Below are 14,224 nucleotides of genomic sequence, written 5' to 3'. Positions count from 1 at the left end.
TATTGTCTCATGAAACACCTTGTAACATCTGTGCTGTTAAATGTATTTTTATTATTTTTATTATTATGTGTCTGTTATTGTTCTGCATCATGTTTAATGCTGAGTTGATTATTTTGTTTTTATAATGCTGTTAATGTGATGTTTTATTGCAGAGTGTTTGTGAACCTGCACTTTTAATTGTGCTTAATTAATTAAAAAACAGACATTTCCGGACTGTCCTTTAACGCAGCATTAATTAGTCCCTCCGCAGGTCACGTGCCGCAGCGCCTCTGATCCAATTGGAGGGTTTAATGAACAGTGACGCCACATTGTTTCGTCATGACGTGATCACGTGCGTGTTTCTTTTTTTGCAAAATTTTTATTTATTTTTCCACCATCGTTTTAGTGTGTGTGTCTGCGCGCACGTGTGCGTGTGCGTCAGTGTGTGTGCGCAGCGGCGTTGAGGAGCTCCAGACCGGAGGCAGGAGACGGTTGTGCCCCGCCCCTCCCGGACACGTTGCCCAGGGAGAGGCTGCACGGGCTGGATGGGACGGGACTCTCGCCCGCCTCCCTGCGTCTGCTGCCTGCATGGTTTCCCTCCATCATCAGTCCGCTCGGTCTGTCGGTGCGCACACACACATACTCACACACACACACCGTCTGCTGCTGCTGCTGCATGTCCTTAACTCACCGGACGGGAAACACACGGTGTACTTCTGGTAAGTGACGGTCTGCTGCTCACACACACACACACACACACACACACACACACCGCCTCGCTGTGCCAGCTCACCTGGATCAGGATATTTTACTGTGATAATAACGAGGAGCAGAGAGGCTGCAGCGCGCACACTGACGCCGGGTTGGAGGTGATGTCTGCGGCTTGACACGCAGCTCTGCACCGCTCCTGAACATCCAGGTCAGGTTTGTGTGTGTGTGTGTGTGTGTGTGTGTGTGTGTGTGTGTGTGTGTGTGTGTGTCATCTGCTGCTCAACTTCCTGAAGCATTTATTCATTAGTGCATGTTTTAAATGTTCTCTGCTGGTGTGTAAATGTTTCCATGTGCAGAGAATAAATGTGTGTGTGTGTGTGTGTGTGTGTGTGTGTGTGTGTGTGTTGAGGCAGAGTTCCTTCACTTGTATCAGCAGCGTGTGTGTGTGTGTGTGTGCGCGCGCGCGCATGTGGACTGACAGGCGAGAGGAAACAGGTCCATGTGTTTGGATGCTTTTTCTTACATAATGTTGGACGACCTGCCCATTTGGAAGAGGCAGAGGAGGGTTATTTAATCTACTGGCCTGTATGTTGAGTCGGTGCAGGCTCTGAGTGCAGGAGCCAGGATTCATGTTTATACTGGGATTTAAACAGATGACACCAGAGCTGCAGGAGGATTGAAAAAATACTGAGCCCATGAGTCAAAGTGTCCCGAGCACAAACCTCTGCTACTTCCTGTCAGGGCCCCAGAAAAAAAGTTTTCTGTACATCCTAATTTATTTTTCCCACATTCTGTGTATTTGTTTGAGTGTTCAGTTAGATTTGATGATCCACATAAAATCTGTAGCCATTTTAATTTGTGTTTGAGCAAAATACCAAGAGTTAACTGGTGTGAGCCACCAGCCAAGTGCTGGTCAAATAAGCAAGTGTCTCTTTGCTTGATTTCCGTCACTCATCAGCCAACAGAAACAACGAGTGGCTGATAGATTCTGGATTCATCAGCCACAGTGGCAGATGGATAATAAAGTTAATTTCAACCCTGGTATGAGCTGCTTTCATGTGAATATTTTTTAGTTTTATGCCACAGTAAAGTGAGTATCTTTGGAGTTTTGGATGGTTGTTTGGACACAGTGAGACATCTGAAGACAAACTTTGGTTCTGGGAAATTGTGACAGACATTTTTATTACTAATTTTTTATATTTTATAGACCAATGATTAACCAGTGAAATAATAAAATAACCAAACAGATCACCGTCAGATTATTCAATAATGAAAATAACAGCTCTGGTCTAAATGCTGTTTCCACTTTGGAGGAATACTGAATCCTTCATTTTTATTTTATTGATGTTTACATGTAGGTCTTCAGCTTATAACAACCAACACAAATGAATCAGATAGAAATATTCAGATGTCTCGTTGCCATGTTTCACACATTTTCCAAAGTTCAGCCTGACATGTTTGGTGCCTTCCTAAAGTTTGGGATCTACAGTTGAGTTTGAGATGAAATACAGTGGGTTTGATTGAAGTCAGTGGGGTTCAGAGGTTAAAATGTTTTCAGACTATAGAGACATGATACACACACATGAAACGATACCTTCTGACATGCTGTCAACAGCGAGGTGTGTGTGTGTGTGTGGTGTGTTTCTCCAGCAGGTCCGTGATGCTCTCTGTTGGCTGACCGTCTAGCTTCATCATGTCAACCTCAGACTCGGATTACTCCATTGACTGGCTCGCCAGCGATGAGGACGACTACGACAGCCCAAAGAGATTAAGTCCTCAGCATGTGGAGGAATCGCCAGTACTGTCACCATCATCATCATCAGCCTCATCCTTAAGGGAATCTCCTACAAGCTGCTTTGTCTTGAGCCAGAGGAGGAGGAGGAAGAGGAGTGACTGCTGTGACTGTAAAGATGGAGGCAGCTGTGAGGTCGACCCTCCAGCCGCCGTGCAGACGTCAACTGTCAGTCCAGTTCAGGGATTTACTTCTGTTTGTGAGCAGCTCTCTGTGGAGTCGAAGCATCACGCAGCCAGGAAGAGACTCTGTGAACACACTCAACCAGACACTGAACATGAACTGTTATCACACAAGGTGAGACGCTTCCTGTTGTAGAGTTATTCTGAAACCTCTTTCACTCAGTATGTTTACATGACATCAGAGGAAACGGATTTATTGTGTCAGTACGACTAAAAAGGGACTTTTTACTCTGTAAACATGTCAGTGTGAGTGAAATGGTCCTGCAGTGAATGTGTCACAGTGGGACTAACACACCCAGATCATGTGACTCCTGCATGTATACAGTCAATCAGACCCAAACTGGCCGAGGCGCTCTGAGCATGCTCCACAGTTTCCGCCCCGGGCTTTGACCCGGAAGTCCAATAGCATTAAATGTGTAAGAGAAGAAGAAGCCGCTAACAACATGGAGAAATCTACATCCAGAGCCGTGACTTTTTGGACGCACCAAATGTACAGAGCTGTAAAGTTGTCCACCATGGTAGCAGTTAGCTGCTAGCTAACCGTAGCTAACTTGTTTGTCCATTGTTTGGTCGGTGACATAATAGGTCAACAGGAAAAAGGTCCAATACTAACAAGCTGAAAGGGGGCATATCTCCACCTATCGTAGAGGAGTCGCACATACTTGGCTCAATAAATGGATTCCCCTCCCGTGCTTGTATACTGGGACAAGGACAGTAGGCCAGTTAGATGTCCTCGTCCAGCTGGGACTGTAGCTTCACTTTAGTGTGCATGTAAACGTACTGAGTGAGGGCTGATGTCTTTCACACACTCTGTATCACTAAACATGATCTTTTGCTGTTGTGACTGTACTGCTTTAGAAAACCAAAATTCAGATATCTGCCATGAAGGTAAAATTTAGGTGCCAGAGAAAGTTTCAGTGATGAGACTCAGGTGTGGCGTCAGTCCCTCAGCTTATCGCTTCCTGATCAAACAGTGAAGGCTTCTCTTTATAGCTGCTGTTTGGCATCAATGATCACCTACATTAATACACGGCCAAAAGTGTGTGGACAGTCTGTGGTGCTAATAACACCCTCACTCTCCCAGATTTAAGATCGTGGCTACCAAGAGTGAAGAGACTATAAACATCTACGTAAAGTGAGATTACGACACTTTTAAATGAGGAAATAAGAAGTTATTTCCCTTACAATCAAAAAGCTTAATTAATGAGCATAACGTCACTTACAGACATTGTTCAGCAAAGGTTACATAATCTGGCTAAAAGTGACCTGGCGTGACGTCACCCACTGGATTGTGGACTCCCGCTTTGAGGTGGCTCTGACTCATAGACTGTGGAGATCCCTCACAGACCGCCTGTCACTCAAGCAGCCCTGCTTTTAAATACATGTGACTTTGGTCCTTAATAAAACGTAAATGGTTGAGTTATATAAAAATTCAGCCCCTGTACAGTTGTCATGAATGTTGAAATTAGCTATGGAGACCGCAGCAGTCTGTGGGAAGTGACTCCCTTTTGGAGCCAGCCTCAAGTGGACATTGCAGCACCTGCATCCCTGCTGATGCCGTGCCAAACTGCCTGTCCATCTCAAGCTTCATTTTACACTCACTCATGAACAAGACTATGAGATCCATGCACTCCTTTGCTTGGGGCTGTAGCATAAAGATTCCAGTCAAACAGAGGTGAGGACGATAACCTGAACCACAGCAAACACACAGAGACCAGAACTGCAGGACAGAGCAGGGGTGTCCACATATTTTTGGCCATATAGTGTTTAATGCAGAGAGAGGAGGCACAGAAAGCAGCTTCTGTGATCACAGCAGAGTACAATGCAGCTACACGATGGTCACAACTTGTTCTTCCATCTTGTATCTCTCCACCAGCTGCTGTCAGAAATGTGTTGTCAGAAATCAGTAACAGAAACATAAGGAGCAGGACGGTTGAGGACAAAGTGTTTGCACCCTAAAAGTGAACTCCAGAGTGGCTGCAGGGAGGCATCAAACTCCACCCGCTGATATCAAACAGTGTAAGAGGATCTCATGGTGCCAGTTTTCATCTGCTGCTGCCTCGGCTCATGTATCCATCTGAAGGCGACGGCGCTCAGCTCGGCGAGCCACGTGTGAAGCTGTCGATTGCAATCAGTTTCTCCATTAGCTCGTGTCAGCTGTTAATGGCAGCCTCTTACTGAAGCGCCTGCGGACACTTACCTTCAGTGTTAACACACACTAATGGCACCAAACGGGGACACTTGTAAATGTGTTATCAGTCACTTAGCTGTCGATCAATACGTTACTGACAATATGAGAAATAGGAGAAATTCAGAGAAGCTGTAAATCATGTGCAGCAATACACACTGACACACACACACACACACACAGAGTCATTACATTAACTGAGGTCTTGGTGATTATGTTACTTATTTTAGGAAAGCAATAAGCAGAGCTCGGCTGTGGATGGGTACACTTTAGTAGCTATTAGAAAGCACTTTGCACGCTGCGGCTCTGATAGCATGAATGCTAACTCACTTATCTGTTCCTCACAGTGCGCCAAGCTGCAGTGCTACATCCAGCCTCTGTCGTCCATCCTGCGGGGCCTGAGATCAGGCAGGTACTCTGAACGTAAGTGTCTAATCCCTCCTGTGGGTTTGTTAATGAACACGCTGCTCTGTGCACATCACACTGCTAAAGATAAATGTGTCAGGATGGTTCATGTAGAAGTGGAGTGGTTATAAAAGCATGTCTCTGGATGTTCTCCTGAATCAGACGGCAGGTGGCTGACAGAATATTTTACTGCTGTGGTGAAGTCAGTCGGTCCAACACTTTGGTTCAGAGTTAAATATCTGATCAGCTGAAATTTGATCCAGACGTTCATGTTCCACAGAGGATGAGTCGTAATGATGGTGGTGATCCTGCATGTGTCAGACTAGGGCCGTGACCATGAACGCATCACTGCAATACTGCAGTCACGCTACCGCTGTCATGATGTCATCACCATCATGGCTTTTATGCGTCCGTGCTGGCGATAGTCATGGCTGTTTCTCCAAATTTGGCACAAACATCCACTTGGACTCAACAATGAACTGATGAGTTTTTGGTGGTCAAAGGTCAGTGTGACCGTGTCTGTCTCAGTCTGGTGAACGCAATATATCAAGAAAGTCTTGAAGGAATTTCTTCTTAACTGGCACAAACGTCCTCTTGGACTTAATAATGAACTGATTCAAATTTGGTCCTCAAAGGTCATGCTCTTTGTGACCTTGCAAAGTCTAAGAAAAGTGTCTGTTAAATTATTTTTTTTCCTGCTGTGTAATGAACATGATCACAGCCGCATGAGTCTGCGGCTACTGACTTTTGAAAAATAAAAACACAACACCTGGCAGTAGATCAGTTTTGTTTTTGCACAGATTTTTTACACCTGAAGGTGTGACAGGTGCGTTGGGAGAAAGTGCAGCCTTTAAAACAATGAGAAGAACTCCACACATTGTCTCACTTACTACTGAAATATTTATTAGTGTGAATGCTTCAGCTGCCACTCTACTGATATTCAGATCTGTTCTCTTATTAGTTCGCCCCATTTTTGCACCTTGTTGGGTTCACTACTTCTTCTGCAAACTTTGTGCTACTACCTCTACTACTACAACTACTGCCACTACTTCAACTGCTATTGCTATTAATACCACCACTGCTACTGCTACAACAACTGTTACTATTACAAGTTACTTACTAGTACTTCTGCTACTAGTACTACTATAACAACTACAGCTTCTACTACTACCACTGTAACCACTACTAATACTGCACTACTGTTACTACTATGGCTGCTACTACTACAACTAGTACCTACTTCTATTATTACTACTATTTCTGCATTTTCAGCCATGATTTTGAATTCATTTCAGCATTCACATGCATTTTCCTCTGGGAAAGCATTTTTTAGTTTGATTACAAGGTTTCATTGGTTGAATCATATCCCATGACGCTTTCATAAACCTGATGAAGGTCCGACAGAGTGAAACATGATCACATATTTCAGCAGTGAGTGAGACAGAGTGTGTGAGATATTTTCTTATTGTTCACACATTTTTGTATCAAAATTTCCTTTTGTCTGCAGTGAAATGTTTTATTTTAAGCATTATCATGAATGAATTCCAGTCGGCCTGTAAACACCCCCCTGTATATTAACAATCTCCTGTTCATCAGCCCATAATAACAATAATAATAATAATAATTTTTCTTTATCAGATTTATCCTGACTTCCTGTTTTAGTTGTAGATAAACTTCTGGGATCAAAACACCGCCTCTCTGTGGTTTTACTGCCCATTCCTCCATTATTTCTTTTAGTCTGCACATAGATGATTGAAGATTATTAATATAAATGTCATCATTATAATATATCTAATTAAGATCCAGCATTCATCAGAGAACAATGAGAGTCATGAAAAGCTTCTGATGCTAAATGACAGTATTATATTCCTTTGATTCGCTGATTAATTCGTGTTCATTTAGGAATAATGAAAGCTGAATGTGGACAGTGAAATCCTGAGGGAGGCAGAGACTCAGCGTTACAGCTGCACAACAACAAAAAGGATCAAAGGCCTCACGAGTCATTTAACATCCTTTTAAACTCAAACTGCTTCAGAGATGAAAGCGCCCATCAAAGACTCTCTGTTTGTTCTCACTACTGAGGTGAGTTTCGAGCTTCAGAGCGCCGGCTTCGCTGCTTCCTGCACGCCGCGCCAAACATGAGAGTTATAACATTTCTAAATAGACTCTGGCACCACACCTCACCGCCTCTTCTGTGGACGGTGAGAGATGATGCTCTCAGACCACAGTACAATATGTGTCTCATATCAAATCAACATCATAAGGTCAGTTAAATGTTCACCTAAAGTGTAATAAACTCTGATTCAATCTTCGTTTTATAAATCGAGCCTCTGCACTGACAACTCATAACCAGGAAGTCAGATAAAAGGAAGATGATCCCCGATTACACTCTACATTAAAATGTCTCAGATCCAGGTCGTATCTGGATTTGATTTGGTAACTGATGACAGTTACACCTGTTAATAACACGTGTCTCAGGTGTCCACACTGACATCTGGTTGTAGCCGTTCTCATTTCTTAGCCACAGCTTCATAAATGGCTCAGTTGTGGGGTGAGTCGTTAGATTTCACTTGAATACTTTTGCTGGACCAAATTGAAAGAAAGCCGAACCACCTGGTCTGGTCTCAGCCCGTAAACGTTCACTCAGACTTGAGGATGAACTGACCAGATTCTGGTGTTCATGGGTCAAAGATCAAGGTTGCTGTGACCTTGTTCGTTTCATTTTCTTGAATGCATTATTTCAAGAGGATCTTGAGAGAATTTCTTCAAACTTGGCACAAACGTCCACTTGGACTGAAGAATAAACTGATTCAAATTCTGTGGTCAAAGGTCAGTGTGACCTCACAAATCACATGTTTTTCTCCATAACTGAAGAATTCATTCACTAATTCTGACCAAACTTGACACAAATGTCTAACAGGATAAAATAATGAAGGTCAAAAGGTCAAAGGTCAGCTTGACTGTGACATCATCACAGATTGTATAGATCTTCTGTGTGTGAAGCATCCATGTTTTCACTGACATGGATGGAGACTGTCAGAGACACTGGACTGGTGGGCGGAGTCATACAACCACAGGGTGGACTGGTGGGCGGAGTCATACAACCACATGGTGGACTGGGGGGCGGAGTTATACAACCACATGGTGGGCGGAGTCATACAACCACAGGGTGGACTGGTGGGCGGAGTCATACAACCACATGGTGGACTGGTGGGCGGAGTTATACAACCACATGGTGGGCGGAGTCATACAACCACAGGGTGGACTGGTGGGCGGAGTCATACAAACACAGGGCAGTGATTGTAGTTTAAAACCATTTTGATGATGTCACAGTTTGCAGGTCATTCGCAGTATGATGCTGGTGTTCTGTGTTCTGAGGTCATGTGAGTACAGTCAGTGTGGTGGTTTAATGTGACTCCTTCAGGAGGCTTTACAGAAGGTTAGGACAGAGTTAGTAGCTGTAATGATGCTCTTGGTTTCGGTTCGGTATCGTCCAGGCTTTAGAGAACAGAGCTGATGACGTCACAGCAGAGGTCATAACTGTGGACGTGAATAGAGTCAGGGCAGCTGGGCCATTTGCCGCCTCCTCCTCCTCCTCCTCCTCCTCCTCATGCTGCCATGACAGATCTCCCTCCCTCTTCTCTCTGCAGGTCTCAGCAGTTTCCAGGAGAGCGTCGCAATGGACCGTATCCAGAGAATAATGGGGGTCCTTCAGAATCCAAACATGGGGTAAATACCTTAGAAATACTTGAGTCTGACCTTTTCCTGTCCTGATCTGTGGAGTAGATTGCATCCACATGTCTGATAAACAGCAGTTAGGAACATCAGAGGTCTGACTGAAAACAGTCAGGATCTTTTCTAAGATAAAATAGTTTTGTAAGATGGAAATGTTTCCAGTGATTACACACTTACAGCTCCTTTTCTTACACAGTTATCTCTGTACTCACAGAACACCTTCATCACATTCAGGCCTCTAAGAGCCTGTTTATACCTGGTGATAACATGCATCCTAAGTGATACGAGTGTTCACGACTGCAGAGACATGTTGTGATCCAATCACAAAAAAAATCACTTGCTCCAGGACACATTTGACCACGTGTCTTTTGTGTAAAGGCTAATGAAGTGTTCCTGCAAGGACTGTGTCATCAGAGCAGGATGTTGTAAAGTGCCCATTTTAAGACAAGTTGGACTCTGCTGACCAGTTGTACCAACACAATCTCTAACGTGACTAGCATGCTAATGAGCAGCTAGCAAGAGTGTGGACATAATAACTGTGACGGGGCCCTTTCACCGTCTGGCGTGACGTAGGCAGTAACAAAATCTGAACATATGGTCAGCTGGAGATGCATGTTAGACACTGGTGAGGACAGCGCTATGTCTTCGCTCTCCACTTGTGTTCAGGTGACCTTGTGTGCTCTCCATAGTGTGACTGACTAACAGCCAGTGTGCTTGTTAGGCTAACCTCATCACATGTTGTTAACGGTGTACGGCTAAAAGTTTCCATGTGGAGCTCACACTTGTGAACTTTGGTTCCACATCATGTGCATCAGTCTCCGTACAGTGTATAAGGTTTGGTAGGCATTCACAGCCCTGGTGCTCGGTGCTATTCTATGTGCGTGGCGGGGGTTAGGACTGAAAAGGTGGAGCTAGTTGAAAAATAATGAGCTGCACGCGTCTATTTACCAGCGACTGATATGACGAGCCTTACTTAACTTTAACAAAACTTGATTTGTGAGAACGGATTCGTTAAACTGATATTTTCCTGCAGTTTGAGGACAAAAACAAATCTGTCCTCTCAAAATAAGGAAATGTGTCTAACTATGCTTCAGTATAACTACCATAAAACTTAAATTGAAAGCCTTGTCTCAATTAGAGGCCTGGGCTGGTTGCCAAGCACTTCATGTTTTTATAGAAGATCTTCGGGTGTATTAAACCAGTTTGTTGGCTACCTCAAATTATATGTCCATTGCTTGATTCCCCTGAAAGTTATTCATATTCCTTCAGTCTGTAAGGCTCCACAGATCAAAAGAATCAAAAGGGTTTTTAATAAAAATTAAAGTTGTGAGGATTGTTTTAACAGGATAAAGTGGGGTTGTGTCTGTATGTAAACTGTGAGAATTGTTGTTTCTTTAAATCTTAGCGGTCACTGACATTCAAGAACTTTTCTAATATTACATTCTTTAATAAAATAGATCAATTTTTGAATCTTCAAATTTGTCAAACAGTTGATTTCTTCTTTGGTGGCTGTGATACTTTTCAGTGTCAGCAAAAATTTTATGATGCAAATAGTTTGATTTTAAGTTCCTATTTTAATAATACACATTGTCATCTTGTTAAAGGTTGATGGAGTGTGTTAACAGCAGGGAGAGTGATGGAAATAGATCCAAGATTTTATCGCTCCAGCGCTGACAAATTATGATTATACTGTATGTAATTAAAAGATCAGAATAAACCGAAATGTAAAATCCAGTGTTAAATGTTACAGTGATTCATTATGATAGTATTTATTGTGAGTTCACAAAATGAATAAAATGAAACATTAATCTCAGAGACAGTGGAGTCAGAAATGTGTTTAATGAGCCGTGAATGTTTTTATTCTAACATAAAAGTGCTAAACTTTAATGTGATTTGTGTTCATGCACTAATTTATTCCTTCATGCGTCATCAGTTCCTCCTGGACTTTGTACGACCTCCAGTAACGTCACACACATGAAGTATTACTGCAACAGCTTCAAACAGGATGAATACACAAACGTTACAGAGCTGTGTCCAGCTGTCGTCACTCGTCTCAGGCTTTGATGCCAGACGGGTGGAGTTTGTCTCGTAGAAAAGTACAGTGTGTTTGACAATCACAGGAAAACATGTGAAGGTCATTTAATACACTTGTCTGTGATTTACAGCTTTCATGACTCTATCAGGAGCGAACAGACGCACTTCACTGCATCCATGTGGCTCGAAGGGCAGATTAGAGCAAACAGCAGTGAGAATCATTTCAGCAAATTAAATTATTGGCAAAAGATCTGCAACATCAAACAACAGCAGTGAAACAACAACAACAACAAAAAAGCAAAACTAAATGTGTTTTAGAAATGTATTCACATTTTCCACCACTCAGTCCCGTCGATTGATCGTCTGAGGTCGCCATGTTTGGCCCTGTTTTAACAATCTATAGCTCATGGTTTAAAGTGCATTAAGGGCGTGTTCAACTACACTTTGCAAGTTAAATGGTGCATAATCTGGGCACAAAGTAAGGCATAGGGACAAAGGGGTTGTATTTAGTTCCCTAATTAGTCATAGGCATGTTTTGGGCGTAACTTGATTTCAGCCAGTCAGAGCATCATCTCTCATTCCCTTTAAGCCCAGTTCAGACCAAAGATTCATGACGAGATGAAACCGTTTTAGAACGTTGCAGAGAAGAGTTCTCAGCGGTGTGAACTGGCCAGTCTGAGCTCGATTCAAGCCGGCTGATGATGTCACCTGACACTCAGCTGGTCAAATGGCCGGTGGCTGGTTTTAAACCACGTCACCTGTTTCAACAGCCAATCAGCTTGTAGTGAAGTCCGCTGGTCAAGTCAAAATGACCGCAGACGGCGTGTTGGCTTGCTGCAGCAGGTGCTCCGGTATCTCACTATCACTATCCTCATTCAGATTTTAAGAAGCTACAAATTATATTCAGCCACAAAATAAGTCTGAAAAGCTGCAAATCAAAACGGAAGAACAGAGAGTTGTTGACTAGAGATGACACGCCGTCTCATGGTGGTCACTTCCTGTCAACGTTACAGATCAGAAGCACAGAGAGTCGTTGACTAGAGATGATACACCGTCTCACGGTGGTCACTTCCTGTCAACCAGCACAGTTTTTCATCCCCTTCCTGTCTCCAGATGTGTTGATGTTCTTAACCTAAATAAACTCTTAACAACCCTCTTGGATCAGCTGGCAGTCGTCGCCACAGAGCTGAAAACAGGCTGTTTTTCTGACTCTTTAGAGATGAGTGTTTCTCACAGGACAGACACGCTACAGACATATGATGATCGCATAGAATATGATGCATTGCTGTAGATTAAAGGAGTCAAAATGAGCTCAACCTGAAACATCTGCAGCAGGAAAATGACACATTAATGCAGCAGTGATATGAATCCAAAAACATCAGAGAATAAAACACTGTCAGCAGGGAACAGTTCTTCAGGACTTTAACTCTTAGTGTAGTTTATTTACTGTGTGGTATCAGTACTTTTACTGCAGTAAAGGATCTGAATAATTCTCCCACCACTGATGTTTACAGTCTCGACATGATGAGGTCAGCTGTTTCCTTTAACAACATCATACTGAACATTTTCACAGTCTCTTTCTGCTCTGACGCACACTACAGTAAATGTAACATGAACATCTGTTAAACTGAGCCGGACCACACGTGAGGCGCTGCAGTGTAGGTGGCTTCAGATCTGTCCCAGTAATGTCAGATTTAACACACATACATGCCGCGGTCCATGAGTAATATAAAATATTCATCTCATTCGCCACCGTAACAAATTGGATGTTTTTTAGGCTCCAGTAACTGAGAATAAATCGACACAGGCAGCAAAACATGGCAGTGAAGTCCAGCGATATTGGCAGTAAGAGGCTGTAAATATCAACGTTAGTGCAGATATTTAGAGAAATAAAGTCAAACTGTGCTCGTGAAGAGTGAGAAATGTCTTTAGTTCACACACAGGCTGTGTTTATATGTGTGAGATGGGACGAGAATGTTTAAAGGTACAGAAACAAGACGTCAGTTCTTCCATTTCTGCCAATGTGACACATATATTAGAATTTTTAATGTAGTGATATTATAGCTGATAAAAGCAAACAAATATGTGAACACGCACTTTTATGAGAGAAGATAAAGAAATAAATACTTGTGAAAAAGAAACAAATGATGCCAAGTGTTTGTTAGTTAGTTAGTTAGTAGTCTCGCTCACCAGACCTTTCTCAAGAAAAGAAAGGTCTGGCTGGGCCGACTCTCACTTTGAGATTGGAGAAAAAAACGCCCTGGCTTTTTTTTATTTCTTTCAACCAATCACAATCGTTCTGGGCGGTGCCACAGCAACGGTGCGCTTGCAAAAATATTGCCGGGGGGAAACAGGTTTTGGTGTAACACGCCCACAAAAATATCATCTACAGGACACGAACCATGGCAGAAAAATAGCTACATCCCCGCAAGATCAAACACCGCAAAATTTAGTAAAGGACGTTTGTCGACTATGACAACTGGAGGTGGTAGGGCGGGACTTCAGTGGGTGGCTCGTTCTGCCCAATGAGAGGCTGATCTATGCAGCGAACTTCCGCCCACTCAGACTAGTTAGTTAGTGGTCATTTTATTCCTGTCCTTAAGAATTTTCTGAGAGAAATGCGCATAATACAGAATAAATAACATCAAGACATTTAAATAAAAAACAAAAGGAAAACCAAAAAACAAAGAGTGAAAAGGTGTAACCTCATCATACCTATCCTTTTTACTGAGCATATTCTCATGAGTAACTCATTAACTACTAATTTAAAGTTATGCAAAGTCAAATGTGTCTCTAAACAGTTCCATAAATTAATAATTAGAATAATAAATTTAAACTTTTGTGTGTAGTTTTTATGCACTATTGAATCTAAAAAAGAAGTTGTCTCTTAGTCCCGTTTGTCTTATTAACTGTTAAAATGACCATTTATAATAGTTCATAAAATCAGAAATTTTTTGACGTCAAACTTATTTCTACATCCAGTATCGCATCATATCGTATCGTATCATGATGATTAATTAGGAGTCTTTGTGTTTGTGTCAGTCACTAATGAATTGTCTCTCTGATAGCTCTGTTTTTGGTCTCCACCAAACCGTAGGGAGATATCTGTCTGTAGCTGCTGAATGCTTCACTGTGTTCACCAGCTGGTCTCTAAATGTGTCTGTCTGGTAGTGTGAGGCAGCTTGTTTGCTGGAAACA

The 14,224-nt window shown here is 42.6% G+C and overlaps 1 protein-coding gene across 7 annotated transcripts in view; it reads left to right on the top strand.

The window, feature by feature from the left end:
- Positions 1 to 567: 567 nt before the first annotated feature.
- The window catches only part of LOC144465090 (uncharacterized), a 32,400-nt gene continuing 18,743 nt past the window's right edge, over positions 568 to 14,224 (top strand). For 2 of the 7 annotated variants that reach the window (XM_078173176.1, XM_078173170.1), the window contains exons 1-4: positions 568 to 698; positions 2,341 to 2,779; positions 5,200 to 5,275; positions 8,908 to 8,986. In XM_078173176.1, the coding sequence (XP_078029302.1) occupies positions 2,384 to 2,779; positions 5,200 to 5,275; positions 8,908 to 8,986 (551 nt within the window). In that variant the 5' untranslated portion in view covers positions 568 to 698; positions 2,341 to 2,383. Of the gene's footprint in view, positions 899 to 2,340; positions 2,780 to 5,199; positions 5,276 to 8,907; positions 8,987 to 14,224 lie in introns of all 7 variants that reach the window. The other 5 variants (XM_078173181.1, XM_078173168.1, XM_078173178.1 and 2 more) reach the window with 3 other exon arrangements.

This window comes from Epinephelus lanceolatus, chromosome 2 (genome assembly GCF_041903045.1).
Source record: "Epinephelus lanceolatus isolate andai-2023 chromosome 2, ASM4190304v1, whole genome shotgun sequence".
In the NCBI taxonomy this organism is placed as follows: domain Eukaryota; kingdom Metazoa; phylum Chordata; class Actinopteri; order Perciformes; family Serranidae; genus Epinephelus; species Epinephelus lanceolatus.
Note: the sequence above shows the minus strand (reverse complement) of the source record. Positions and strands in the feature narration are given on the sequence as shown.